The sequence below is a fragment of the Ovis aries genome, chromosome 26, assembly GCF_016772045.2.
Source record: "Ovis aries strain OAR_USU_Benz2616 breed Rambouillet chromosome 26, ARS-UI_Ramb_v3.0, whole genome shotgun sequence".
Classification (NCBI taxonomy): domain Eukaryota; kingdom Metazoa; phylum Chordata; class Mammalia; order Artiodactyla; family Bovidae; genus Ovis; species Ovis aries.
In genome coordinates this window covers 23,589,390-23,602,402 of record NC_056079.1, presented here as the reverse complement: position 1 = coordinate 23,602,402, position 13,013 = coordinate 23,589,390, and the positions used below count along the sequence as shown (strand labels likewise).

General features: G+C 43.1%; 1 protein-coding gene across 3 annotated transcripts in view; it reads left to right on the top strand.

Moving 5' to 3' along the window:
- PRAG1 (PEAK1 related, kinase-activating pseudokinase 1) overlaps window positions 1-13,013 on the top strand; it is a 46,329-nt gene that overhangs the window by 22,744 nt on the left and 10,572 nt on the right. For all 3 annotated transcript variants that reach the window (XM_027962715.3, XM_027962716.3, XM_027962717.3), the window contains exon 4: window positions 4,059-4,204. In XM_027962715.3, the coding sequence (XP_027818516.2) occupies window positions 4,059-4,204 (146 nt within the window). The remainder of the gene's footprint in view (window positions 1-4,058; window positions 4,205-13,013) is intronic.

Sequence of the window (13,013 nt, the reverse complement as noted above, 5' to 3'; positions counted from 1 at the left end):
AAAGATTTTTAAAAAGGTTACCCCTTTCCTCCTTATTTACATCTAAGCATCCCAGCTACCTATGAGGTTTTAGTTACTGGTTGGGAATCTGGACTTCTTGAGGGTTTTTTGGTAGAGAAGCAGTAGTAAAATCCCCAGAAGCCTTGAAAATTCCACTTGTGGCTTGGCTACTAAGATTTACCAAAGTCTACATTTGGAGGCTTCCCACTTCCCTAAACACACACACACATGCGCGCACACACACACACACACACACACACACACACACAGGATTTATCCTGCAGCCACTAGAATAGTCTGATTTTGTCTGCGTTCACTTGGTGGGGCTTTAAAACTGTGACTTCTCATATTGAGTAGATGTAGAAAAATTAACCCTCACAGTCTCAGATGAGTTGTTAGGACTGAAAAATAACTTCCATCCATGAGGCTTTTCTGTGGTGAAATCAACCCTCATAGAGCCTGTCTATCCCATGAGGACTGATTGAAATCTCACTGGGTCATCTCTGTGTTGCTCGCCCTTCAGAGGCTCAGCAGCAGGTCAATAGAAGTGGCCATCCTTGGGCTTAGTCAGACCCTAGTGATTTATTTCTAAGAATGTTCATTTCCAAGTTTTTCAAGCATGCAGTGAAGTTCAAAGAATGATTAAACTCACTTTCATGTGTCCAAGGGCTTCCCTTGTAGCTCAGCTGGTAAAGAATCCACCTCCAATGAGGGAGACGTGAGTTCAATCCCTGGCTTGGGAAGATCCCCTGGAGAAGGGAAAGGCTTCCCACTCCAGTATTTTGGCCTGGAGAATTCCATGGACTGTATAGTCCATGGGGTTGCAGAGTCGGACACAACTGAGTAACTTTCACACACGCACGTGTCCAAGGTTTTTCAAATGATTACCATTTTGTTCTCTGTTTGGTGTTTTTTTAAAAGGAAATATTACAGATATAGTGGAATATCCTTCCCTATACAATTTCCATTTCAATTTCCCCTTGCTACCCAGAGTCATCACTGTCTTGGAGTGTCATTTCCATTTTACCAGTTATATGTGGCAAAATGTATAAAAATTACATAGAATCATAATGTGTTTTAAAATTGTATATAAATGGTGTCACACTTGAGCCTTTTGCAAGCTACTTTTAATAGTCAGCGTTTTAAGAATCCTTTTCATCCTAGTACCTTAAAATCAAGTTTATTTATTTTTGTTTGCTATATGGTACTCTGATACAAGACCATACCACAGTGTACCCATCCCTTTACTGATGGCCATTGGACTGCCTATGATTTTGTTTCTGCTGTTAGTAACACTGTGAACAGTCTTCCCATGTATGAGTTTTTCTAAATCTGCCCTACACAGTGCAGTAGCCACTAGCTAAAACGTGGGAGCCTAAATTGCAATGTGCTATAAATATAAAATACAAACCAGATTTTGAAGACAGAATAAAAAATATCTCATTAGTTTTATATTTGTTACATAGTGAAATGACAATATTTTATGTGTTTTGTGAAGTAAAATACATTGTTAAAATTAATTTTACCTTTAATTTGGCTACTAATCTTTTTTTAATTTTATATGTATATAATAACTTGTGTTATATTTCTATTGATCAAGACTGTTCTAGATCGGGAGTCATCATCTACCACCCACAGGTCACCCATCTATCTGTGTTGTAAAAAGTTTTACTAGAAAACATGCCCATTTGTTTACGTATTGTCAATGGCTCCTTCCCTGCTACAAAAGCAGAGCTGATACTTGCAAGAGAGACTGTATGAGCCTAAAATATTTGCCATCTGGCCTTTAAGGAAAGGTTTGTCCATCCCTATTCTAGAGCGATGACTTTTAACCTTTTTAAAACTAAGTTTCTAAAATATATTTTAAGAATTATATTTAATACTGTGATCCAATACACACACACAGACACACACACACAGACACCTGAAACAAAAGTTTCATAAATACTTACTCTTTTCATTTTCCTCCTTTTTTTTTTTGTTTCCTGGTCTGTTCCGTTAAACTGCCTTGACTCACAAAATTGAGCTGGCCATTCATTCACTACCAGTCATTTAATATCTTTGTTCCCTTTGCATCTGGCAACTGAACATTTTTCTTTCTTTTAATGCTTCACTTTATACTAAATAATCATGTGTATGTTCTCACACATACCACATTTACTTTTTGTTTTGTTTTCTCTATTTATATACATTTCTTCTGGTGTTTTTCTGCAGCGGCTCAGCAGCTGTGGTGCCGGAATTTCTCCCATGGCAATTTTCTGAGCCTGTAGACCAAGAGACTGCAGGGCCACTCTGATGTGGTTGAATTGCCAGAGAGACCTAGCTTTTTTTTTCCCTACACTGAGGACTTGTCATTATTCACAACTTCCTATCTTGGCCTCATCTGCAAAACCACTGTTGTTGGATCTGATGAGGATGGATAAAAATATTTTATGAAAACTTCTGATGATATTTTGCCAGAGGATAAAATAAAGATAATCTACTACCATAGCACTTTCTAAGATTTGATATCCCCAAGGCCCCTAGGGAGAAGGCGCTGGCAACCCACTGCTGTACTGTTGCCTGGAGAATCCCATGGGCGGAGGAGCCTGGTAGGCTGCAGTCCATGGGGTCGCTAAAAGTCGGACATGACTGAGCAACTTCACTTTCACTTTTCACTTTCATGCATTGGGGAAGGAAATGGCAACCCATTCCAGCATTCTTGCCTGGAGAATCCCAGCGACGGTGGAGCCTGGTGGGCTGCTGTCTATGGGGTCGCACAGAGTCAGACACGACTGAAGCGACTTAGCAGCAGCAAGCCCCTAGAGCGACTTTGGAATGTAAAGAATATTATTACTTGTAACATTGCCATCACTGTTATATTTCGTTTTAATAGATTTAAAACTTTTAAAAATGCAGTCCTAGGAGTAGGAGGTGGGGAGAGAAGCATATTTTTGGAGAACATGTTTCATGGAAGCAAACTTTCTCTAAACTTTTCTGTTAATGAACAAGAGATTCCACTGCCTGTGAGGACCATACGGGGCTGGGCAATGCTGAACACAAAGAACAATCAATACATTCTTGGCTGTAAGGTCATATGCATTAAATAAGGCAGTTCTGATACCAAATCAATACTGTTTTGTGTATTTTCTACAGCAGATATTGAGATATAGATCCACTGTGGTGGGAGAGAGTGTCATCAGGAGATATCAGTCCAGACAAATCTAGGTTACCACCAACAGGGAAAGGGCTGGATTGATTGTGGTCTGTCCCACTGTGTGGGGAAATGTCAGGTCAGAGTGAATATTCATGTGGTCCTCGGAAAGAGGGAAATCAATCAGCTAAACCTTCTACTTAATAAGGGAACCATTTTTCTCCAAGGCGAGGTTCTTTTCTTGAACTTGATATTCCTGTCCCCAATGCGACAGTCATTCTATCTTAGAGACACAATCAAAGATTTCATAGAAAGCCTAAGGGCAGATTCATTCCATAGTTTTGGTATAAGGTTTAATATGGTTCTATCTAAGCATTGCACTACAAATCTAGTTAAAATTGAAATAATGTTTCCTTTAACTCCATGGAACAAGCTAGATCCTTTGAAGCTATATCAAGAGAGTACCAGGCACAGGAGAAATCTTTTGTTTTTGGTCCACAGTTCATTTGTCCTGTGATCTTGCAAAACCTCCCCAATCTCTGTATATCTCTGTGCGTTGGCTTGTATGATAATGTTCAATTTTTCTTTGTAGAGATGACACGTGGTATAATAGCTGACATACATGTTTTGGCAGAGAGGGCCAGAGTATGAAGGCAGTTCCTCCCAAATCATGGTTTGGGGGCTTTTCCAAATTTAGTAGACTCACTTATCTTTAATCACACTCAAGAAATCACCTGCCATTCATGTGTATAAGGTTTCAAAAGAGCCCCTGTTCTGTCTTCCCCCAAATTATTTTTTCAGAACTTGCCAGCACTGGTCAGGCTTCAAGAGCATAGTAGGTTCATACTCCATTGGCTGTTTTTGTTTTTTTTTTTTAACAGAAACCAAATTAATTACTTTTATCATTTGTTTCTACATTTTCCAGGCACCTTTTAAAAATGAATAAGAGCAGCTCTGATTTAGAGAAAGTGAGCCAGGGCTCCGCCGAGAGCCTGAGGGGCGTCCACGTCAGCTTCACCACGGGCTCCACGGACAGCCTGGCCTCCGACTCCAGGACCTGCAGCGACGGAGGTAACACACTTGACCTTGATGGAGAGGCTTAGGTTCTCCTGAGCCTGGAGGGCCAGGCCTGGGTTAATTGCCAAGATTCGGAAGCATTGAGCTAGACCTACTGTCTCGGTCCCACTTTCCCCACAAAATAGACTCTACCGAGGAGGGTTTTTTTGTTGTTGTTTTTTTTTTTCGGTAAGAGTTCTCTTTATTTTTATTTATTTATTTGTTTGGCTGCACTGCACAGCATATGCTATGCTGTGCTTAGCCACTCAGTCATGTCCAGCTCTTTGCAACTCCATGAACTATAGCCCACCAGGCTCCTCTATCCATGGGGATTCTCCAGGCAAGAATACTAGAGTGGGTTGCCGTGCCCTCCTCCAGGGGGTTTTCCCAACCCAGGGATCAAACCTATGTCTCCCACATTGCAGGTGGATTCTTTACTGTCTGAACCACCAGAGAAGCCCATGAATACTGGAGTGGGTAGCCTATCCCTTCTCCATGGGGTCTTCCTGATCCAGGAATTGAACTGGGGTCTCCTGCATTGCAGGTGGATTCTTTACCAGCTGAGCTACCAGGGAAGCCCACTGCATGGCATGTGGGATCTTAATTCCTCAACCAGAAATGGAACCCACACCCCCACACTGGAAGGTGGCATCTTAACCGCTGGACCACCAGAGAAATTCTTACTCCCTGTTGAATTTATGGCAAGGTGCTTCACCCCGTATCTCCCTCTCCAATCACGCATAGTATATCCACATGGCAATATGGTGGGAGGTCGGAAGCATATCGAAAGACTCCTGACTCCTGGGTAATGAATCATTATATATATAGGTCTGCACTTGATTTCTATCCTCAGGATTGGTTCACAATGGCAATCCCAAGTTCCCTCTCCCTCCACCCTCTGTCTCTCCTTTTCTTTCACAGGCATGCACACACACATATGCACACACTTACTTGGATGCACAGCAGGTGTTTGTATCAGTGTTTGTTGAATTAAACCATGGAGGCTTCATTAGACCACCACTAATCCCAGAGCCTCTGGATAAAGCTCTAAGGCTTCATATGTGGGTATGTCCTGATTGGGCTTCCCAGGTGGCACTAGTGGTAAAGAACCCACCTGCCAATGCAAGGGAAGCAAGAGGTATGGGTTCGATCCCTAGGTTGGGAAGATCCCTTGGAGGAGGGCACAGCAACCCACTCCAGTGTTCTTGCCTGGAGAATCTCATGGACAGAGGAGCCTGGCGGGCTGCAGTCCATAGGGTCGCAAAGAGTCGGAAGCAATTTATCACACATGTACACATGTCCTGATTGGGTATACAGTTGCCTCCCCCCCCCCCCCCCCCAACCCCCCCCCCCCATATCTGCAGGCTCTGAATTCACAGATTCGAACAGGTTCCCAAGGTTAAATCTTTGGTTTAATCGATGGATGCAGAACCTGCAGATACAGCAGGCTGACAGTACTCTGATGCTGTTTTGTATAAGACAGTTGAACATCTATGGATTTTGGTATCCCAGGGGACTCCTGGAAACAATTCCCCCAGGGAAAATGAGGGATAACTGTATTCCAAAAAAAAGAACTCTCGCTTCCTGGTAGTTTTGATGGGTAGTATTAGAACCTTCAGCCTTTAACATTTGTGTGTGTGTGTGTGTGTGTGTGTGTGTGTGTGTTGACTCCTGTATTTCTCATTGACTTGCCCTAGCACGATAGATTCGAACATGTGCTATCATGACCCTCTCAGTCCTAAGGAAATATTTATTCTCCGTAGGTATTTTTAGAGTAGAAAGTTCCAGTGTGAATTTATTGTCACCAACATTTTTCTATCTAAAAGATTAGTGCCACTCAGACAGAAGCATAGAAGTCAGTCTGTGGTGTGTTCTGATGGGAAACTTCCGATAGCTCTGACTTAAAAACAGGAAATATCTTAGCCTTGATTTGGGTGGGATGTGGCAAAAGAACATTTTCTTTCTCTACAGGTTGTCCTGAGCGTCTATCTTTTTCCTTTCCCCCTTCGATTGTGCAGAAATTTCTACACAGCACATTATTCTGTGGAGGGCTGGGCTGGGCATGTGAACCATTAGACCCTGTGCTGGTCCGCAGGGACCTGCTCTTTTGGGATTTTGAGCAATTCTGTGGGAGGGTCTTCCATCTGCCACCCACCAGCTCATGTTGGTGAGAACTGGACTAAATTGCTCCAGCACTTTTCTTCTCAGAACCAGCAAATCATGACGTTTGCTCTTGGGCTCTTACCGTCTAGCCAGGAAGGTAAGATTAAAATTCCTGACCTGTGGGTGGATGGAGTAAGCAAGCAAATTGGGCTGCTCAGAACAAGAGTGTTTATGAAAGCGTCCGGAGAGAGAAGAATCAGTGAGGGCTGGTGGAGGGTTCAGAGAAGGCTTCCTGAGGAGATGAGACTTCAGCTCTTGTATCAAGAGTGGTTAAACTTGAGGAGGTAGTGGGAGGAAGGGGGGATTTTGTAGGTTAAGGAGTCAGTTCAGGAGGGAAAAAGGCACAAGGTTAGCAATGCACAGGGCAAAAGGGTGAGACCAGCCTGACACACTTCAGTGGAAGCGAATGAGGGGCACTAGTCTACGAGGTGGCGGGAGGCCGGGGGCAGGCTGGTGCAAAGCTCTCCAAACCAGTCTGTGGAATTTGGAAGTAGGGAGCCACTTGGGGGTTTATGAGTATGTTGGTGACACCTAACTCTGACTTTTAGAATTAAAATGAACACTTGTCCGTCTGACACTGAGATGACACTGTAAAACCAGCTATGCTTCGATTTTTTAAAAAGGATACATTTTCATGGTTATCCTTTTACTATGAGCTAGTCAGTGGAAATGCCCCTCAAAATCTAGATTCCTGGAATAACAAAAAGGTATATATTGCACTGGCCGAAAAGTTCGGTCAAGTTTTTCTGTAACACATTATGGAAAAACCCAAACGAACTTTTTGGCCAACCCAATACCTTCTCAACCAGACTCTGGCTCGTCAGAGCAAACCAGTTTCTATCTGCTGCTCCTATGTATGGCTCTGTACCCAGAACCCTGCTTTGAAACTGGCAAGAGACCACAGGAATTCTCTCTCTCTTTTCTCCTTTTTAATGTCTCTTAAACATTAATCTGGAGACTATCCAGAACCACCAGTCATGAAATGTAAGAAACCCTTCATTTAGCCACTCATCATTAGCCAAGGCAGCTGGCTTCAATCTGTTGTTGAACAGTGAGCTTTTCGTCCCATGGATCCTTACTCACTTTTACCTTGGAGCAGAAATACTTACCCATCGTGCCTTTTGTTACTATTTGGCATCCAGTGCTGAAGCTGAGACAGGGAACCAAGACAGGAGAGGTAGAATTAATTCAAGAATGTAGCATCAACCTCTTTAATATTATATTCCAAATCAAAAGAGACCATTCGATTATTGATTTTGTCAGTAAGAATTCAACTCATGAAAATGACGCATTTTGTGGACTCTGAGTCTGTGGTATGAGCAAGCCCGAGTGAGCTGAGGACAAAGTCATTCCAGGGCATGTACATAGTAGTAGTTTTTAGAAACTTCTTGGAAACTCATCTGGGTTCATGGTGAAAGTTAGTTTTCTTCTATCCAGGTTTTGGGCCCCACCCCCTGCAAAAGTTTTTAATTTTATAAGAAAAATAAACATAATTGCAAGCTGTAATTTTGTTGCATTTTTTAAAAAACGAGTTTATCTAAACTTGACAAAATATTTTTATATCAATGTTAATTCAGCTCTTTGTGCTTGTGTTGCATTTCTTACTCCTCTGAGCACATCTGTTATCCCATTTGTCCATGTGGGCAGTTCCATTGAACAGTGGGTCAACTCGGTGAAAGGAAAAATCCATCTAAGCAGTTGTCAGGTTTATGCTTGGGTAGGGAGGGACAAACTGCATGTGTAAGGACAGATCTATGAACGCTGCCAAGGGGAAGGTCATGTGGAGTGAATGGATGGATGGGGTTGGGAGGAATGGTCATCAGGAGACTCATGTGCTTTTAAATGGTTGCTTTTAAATATTGCAAACCTCATAATTGCATTAAGATCATTTTCCCTTTTGATGTAGGATAACATTTCAATTAAGAGTTCCATAGTTAAACAAACATCATGGATGCCAGGCTCCCATCTCCGATTGAACTGAAAATGTGGTCACAAGGGATAGACGAGAGGTCTAAATAACCAGACAGTAGTGACTATAAACTCCCACAAAGAAATATACCCAGGCAGTGTTTCTGTTCTGATTTTTGTCACTGGCAAACCAGAGGCACAGAAAGTTCATTAACTATCTTGACAGTAGTGAGCTTGCATTTCTCAATAATAATGCCAAGAGGATTTTTAAAATATAGACATTAACGCAGTCATGATATGCTTAGTTGCTCAGTTGTTTCAAACTCTGTGACCCCATGGACTGTAGCCTGCCCAGCTCCTCTGTCCATGGGATTTCCCAGGCAAGAATACTGGAGGGGGTTGCTATTTCCTTCCCCAGGGGATCTTCCTGACCCAGGGATCTAACCTGGGTCTCCTGCGTCTCATGCATTGGCAGGCAGATTCTAAGGAATCAGTTAAAACTGAGCCACCTGGGAAGTCCCACGCAAACTATGGATTGAGTACAATTTTAGATGTTGAAGACACAGCAGGGAGAGAAGGTGCTGCATCCCTTCTTCCATAGAGCTCACAGTCTAGTGTGGCGACATGGATAGCGAGGAAGATAAAGAACTCAAGTGGCCAGTGTGTCAGACGGCAATAAGTGCTACAGGGAAAAGTCAGCCAGCAAGGGGGTGGGACGCACCTGTCAAGGGGAGACAGTAAGTCCGCAAAGAGCATACATCAGGCTCACCCTCACTGAGCCCTTGCTCACCCACTCAGGCTATTACCCAAGCCTCTGTAAGAAGAAACAGTATTTTCAAAAAGGTGGTCCTGGGAGTTCCCTTGCAGTGTAGTAGTTAGCATTCTGGGCTTTGCCATGGCCTGGGTTTAATCCCTGTTTCAGGGAACTGAGATCCTACAAGCTACATGAAGCAACCAAAAAAAAAAAAAATGGTGGTCCTGAAAAAGACATCTAAAACTTCTAAACCAGAAATAGTGTGTTTTCTATTAAGCAGGCTTGTTAGAACACTTGATCCTAACTGGATGGGTTCAGTCTAATATATTCCATCCGTGTTTTGCTCTAACACTGTATCTCCTCCCAGCCCTCCATGGAGATAGACTGAGTAATGGGTTCTGTTCTGAAAGATCTATTACTAAAGGTTGGAGAAATTATCCTAAAGAAAAGATAACTCATTTTTAAGTGTGGCCTGAGCCCTCACAATATCACCGCACGTAAAGCTTCATCTTAGATTGAGCTATTCCCTTTAAACTAAATTTAAAAACGTATGTTATTTCAGTAAAGTCCATACATGTCTATGATACAAATCTAAACAGTGGAGAAAGATATAAAATGAAAAGCCAGTCTTCAGACACTCCCACCCCAGCTCCCACCTCCACTTGGAACATTTTTTCTATATCATCCCACGAATTTGTATCCATATTCCAAATATCATAAGCTTCAGTTCTATACACTTTTGTACTTACTGTATCTTGAAGTCTTTCAAATCAGAACCTCTAGGTCAACGTCATTTTCTTTTCATGGTGCGTATTTTTTCATTGTCTGAATGAGTTAAACCCTCCTCTTGTCAATGCATATGTAGGTTCCTTTCATTAGAAGTCTACAGTAGCATCCTGGGACACACACTGAGATAATTTGCTGAGCATATCTGTAAGATAACTTCTTAGAAGTGGAATTGACATATTAAAACATATATGCATTTTAAAATAGATGTTACCAAATTAACCTCTAAAAATGTCAATTTATGCTTCCATTAGCAGCATGCAAAAGTGCCTTGAACATTTAATTTTACTGTTAATTTGGAAGCAAACCCTTAGTGATTGTGTTATAATGGGAGAAATCATGATTCTGGAAACACACACGGGCTGTAGACATGAAATATTTTCCATGAGCCTGTTTTCCAAACAGACAGTGCTTCCCCATTTTGCGTGTCAATGGCCTACCCATCTTGATCACTGTTTCTTGGGATGCTTAAGCAGTCCAGAGAAACATCTCACAAATGCTGCATTTTCCATATAACTGTAAAATGCTAATAATGTGTTTCCATTTTCAGACCACGTTTGCCTTCTTGAAAAAGTAAGCATTCCTCTTGAAGGAATGCCATATGCCTTCCTTTAACAAAATAACAACAACAAAATAGAGCTTAGTCTGTTTTGATTGTGGAACCAAACAAGAGCTTGTATAGTTCTTCTTTGGAGGAAAAAATTACTCTCTGTGAGTCTAAAACATACCCTCCACCCTGACCCTTAACATCTTCTGGAGGGGTGGGGAGGGGTTTTGGCCAAAATCTGCAAGACTGCCACTTCCTGTGTGATGCTGGCCTTCACCGATGGCTTCAGTTTCTCACCTTGAACATGTAGGGATGGAAGCAGGCCATGGTGCGGACGAGGTTTCTCCATCTACTTTGTTCCCTCTGCCTTGCCTGTAGTAGGTGCTCAGGAAATATGAGTGAATGAATGGATTAATCTATACAGTCATTTCCAGCCAGCCAGTCATTTCCTCTTACCCTCATTTTAAAAAAAGATCCAAAAAACACTTAAGTGTTTCGAACAAAAGAAAATTCCATTTACTTTCCTTTACAAGGTGGAGAACAGTCAGATGCCGAAGCTAAAGTTTGGAGCTAGGCGGGGGGGCTCTTAGCTGGGACCCTGCCCTTTGTCCCCACATTTGCTCTGGCCTCCCTGCTGTCAAGGTCTGTGTCATTCAGTCCTTTACATCCGCTGTCAGAAGGCAGAGCCGGGCGCCAGGGGAGCCGCACGGGCTTATTTATACGTTTCAAAACTGGACTGACCACTTCCTCCTGCAGCCCAGCTCTCATTTTGGCTGTAGAGAACAATGAAAGTACCTATTAAAACCCAGCCAGAAGAGAGGACTCTATAATAAGAAAACCTCACAGTGCTGGGGTTGAACTTTTGGCCTGCGTTTCTGCATAGGAGTTAAGCTCTTTTTCCGGACCGTTGAAATCCTGGTTCCTCTTCTCTGCTTTCTAAATAGGATGGCACCAAATGAGTTCACCTTCCCGTCGGTTGTTCTGAGATCCCACCCCGTGCACCACACGATAGTTTTGTCCGAGGAAACGTTTTTCTCTGAAGCACAGGCACTAAAGAGATGCGGAGCTGTTCTGCTGTATAGCTAGCTACCGGCTTGATATGCAGAACTGAAAACTGGAAGGAAAACTTAGGAAATGGGGTTTGTAGCTCTCTGGCCCTATTAGTACCCAAAGTCATTTTTAAAAAACTACCAATGATGTAACTGTGATGTAGGCAGACGTCCCAGGAAAGTATTTTCCATTCTTACCCTTTTTATACCCTTAATTGTAAGCCAGAATTTGGAAACAGAGTGACCTAACACCGGCCTAAAACCCCAGGATATATTTGACTCTGTCTCGTGCGCCTTTGGATCCAAGTCCTGAGAATATGAGCTGTTGGCCAAAGTGTTTCATGATTTTTTTAGGCACATTTTTCTAAACCAGTGGCTTGCCTGGGAGTTTTGAGACTATTTTAGGTGTCAAGGCATGTTTGTTCCCTCTTCTTTCTGGCTCTTCTAAATGCAGAGAGTGGCAGCTGCCACACATAGTAAGAGTCTAGCCTCTGCAAGGTCACAGCCATGTTTCTGAGGAGGTGCCCCAAGGAAGAGTCAAGAGCATGACAGAGCCAGAGTGGGCTTTCGGGGGCTCCCTGTGATTCCAGAGAAGACGGCTGCTGCCTGTCTTGCGGTGGAGAAATCACACTTTCATTGAGAAGGGTCACACATGGACATCTCTTTCTGAGAAGCCCTAAGAATATTAACAGCTGAGATGTTATTTATTCAGTCCCATGGTGCCTGGGAGCCATCAGAGAGAATTACGGTCTTCTCATCAGTCATGGATCCAAGTCTGAAGCGTGGATTAAGAATGCCTCAGGACAGAAGGTGGGGTGCCTGTTACCAAACTAGGTGATATTTTTCATTTGAAAAAAATGACAATATGTGTATGTAAAGGGCTTCCCAGGTGGAGGTGGTGATAAAAGAACCCGCCTGCCAATGCAGGAGATGTAAGAGACACAAGTTTAATCCCTGGGTCAGGAAGATCCCCAGGAGGAGGGCATGGCAGCCCACTCCAATATTCTTTCCTGGAGACTCCCATGAATGGAGGAGCCTGGCAGGCTACAGGCCATAGGGTCGCAAAGAGTCAGACACGACTGAAGAGAGTTGGCATGCACGCACGCACACACACACACACACACGTATGTAATGCCCAGTTACACAGGGAAAGGGCACGTTTCCGGTGAACCTCACTTCACTGGATGAGGTCTGTGTCATGTAGTCCTGTGCCTCCCCCGGGCAAGTGCCTGGCTGGGAGCCTTCCTGCGCAGTGCCATCATCTGACCGCTCAGCGCTTTAGGTGGTGCTTGCTGGGTGACAAACACCTAACATCTAAGAAATACAGAAAAAGGAACCAGCCTACACACTAATCCTTGAAGCCACGCCTCCTTCTAATATCCAGTACTCCTGGCCCGACTTAGTTCAGAGGTTGCAGGATATAGATCTCATCAAAGCCACTGACTCACAGTTCCCACAAGAAAGCAAGGGAACACCTACAGGGCAAAGGAGAAAAAAATCACTTCCTTCCAACTGCCTGAACACACACGTTATTTTTTGTGCTAAAGCACAACCTCTTGGTTTTCTTTGGTAATCCAGGGTAAGAAGTGTCGCTGATTTTATATATATATATATATA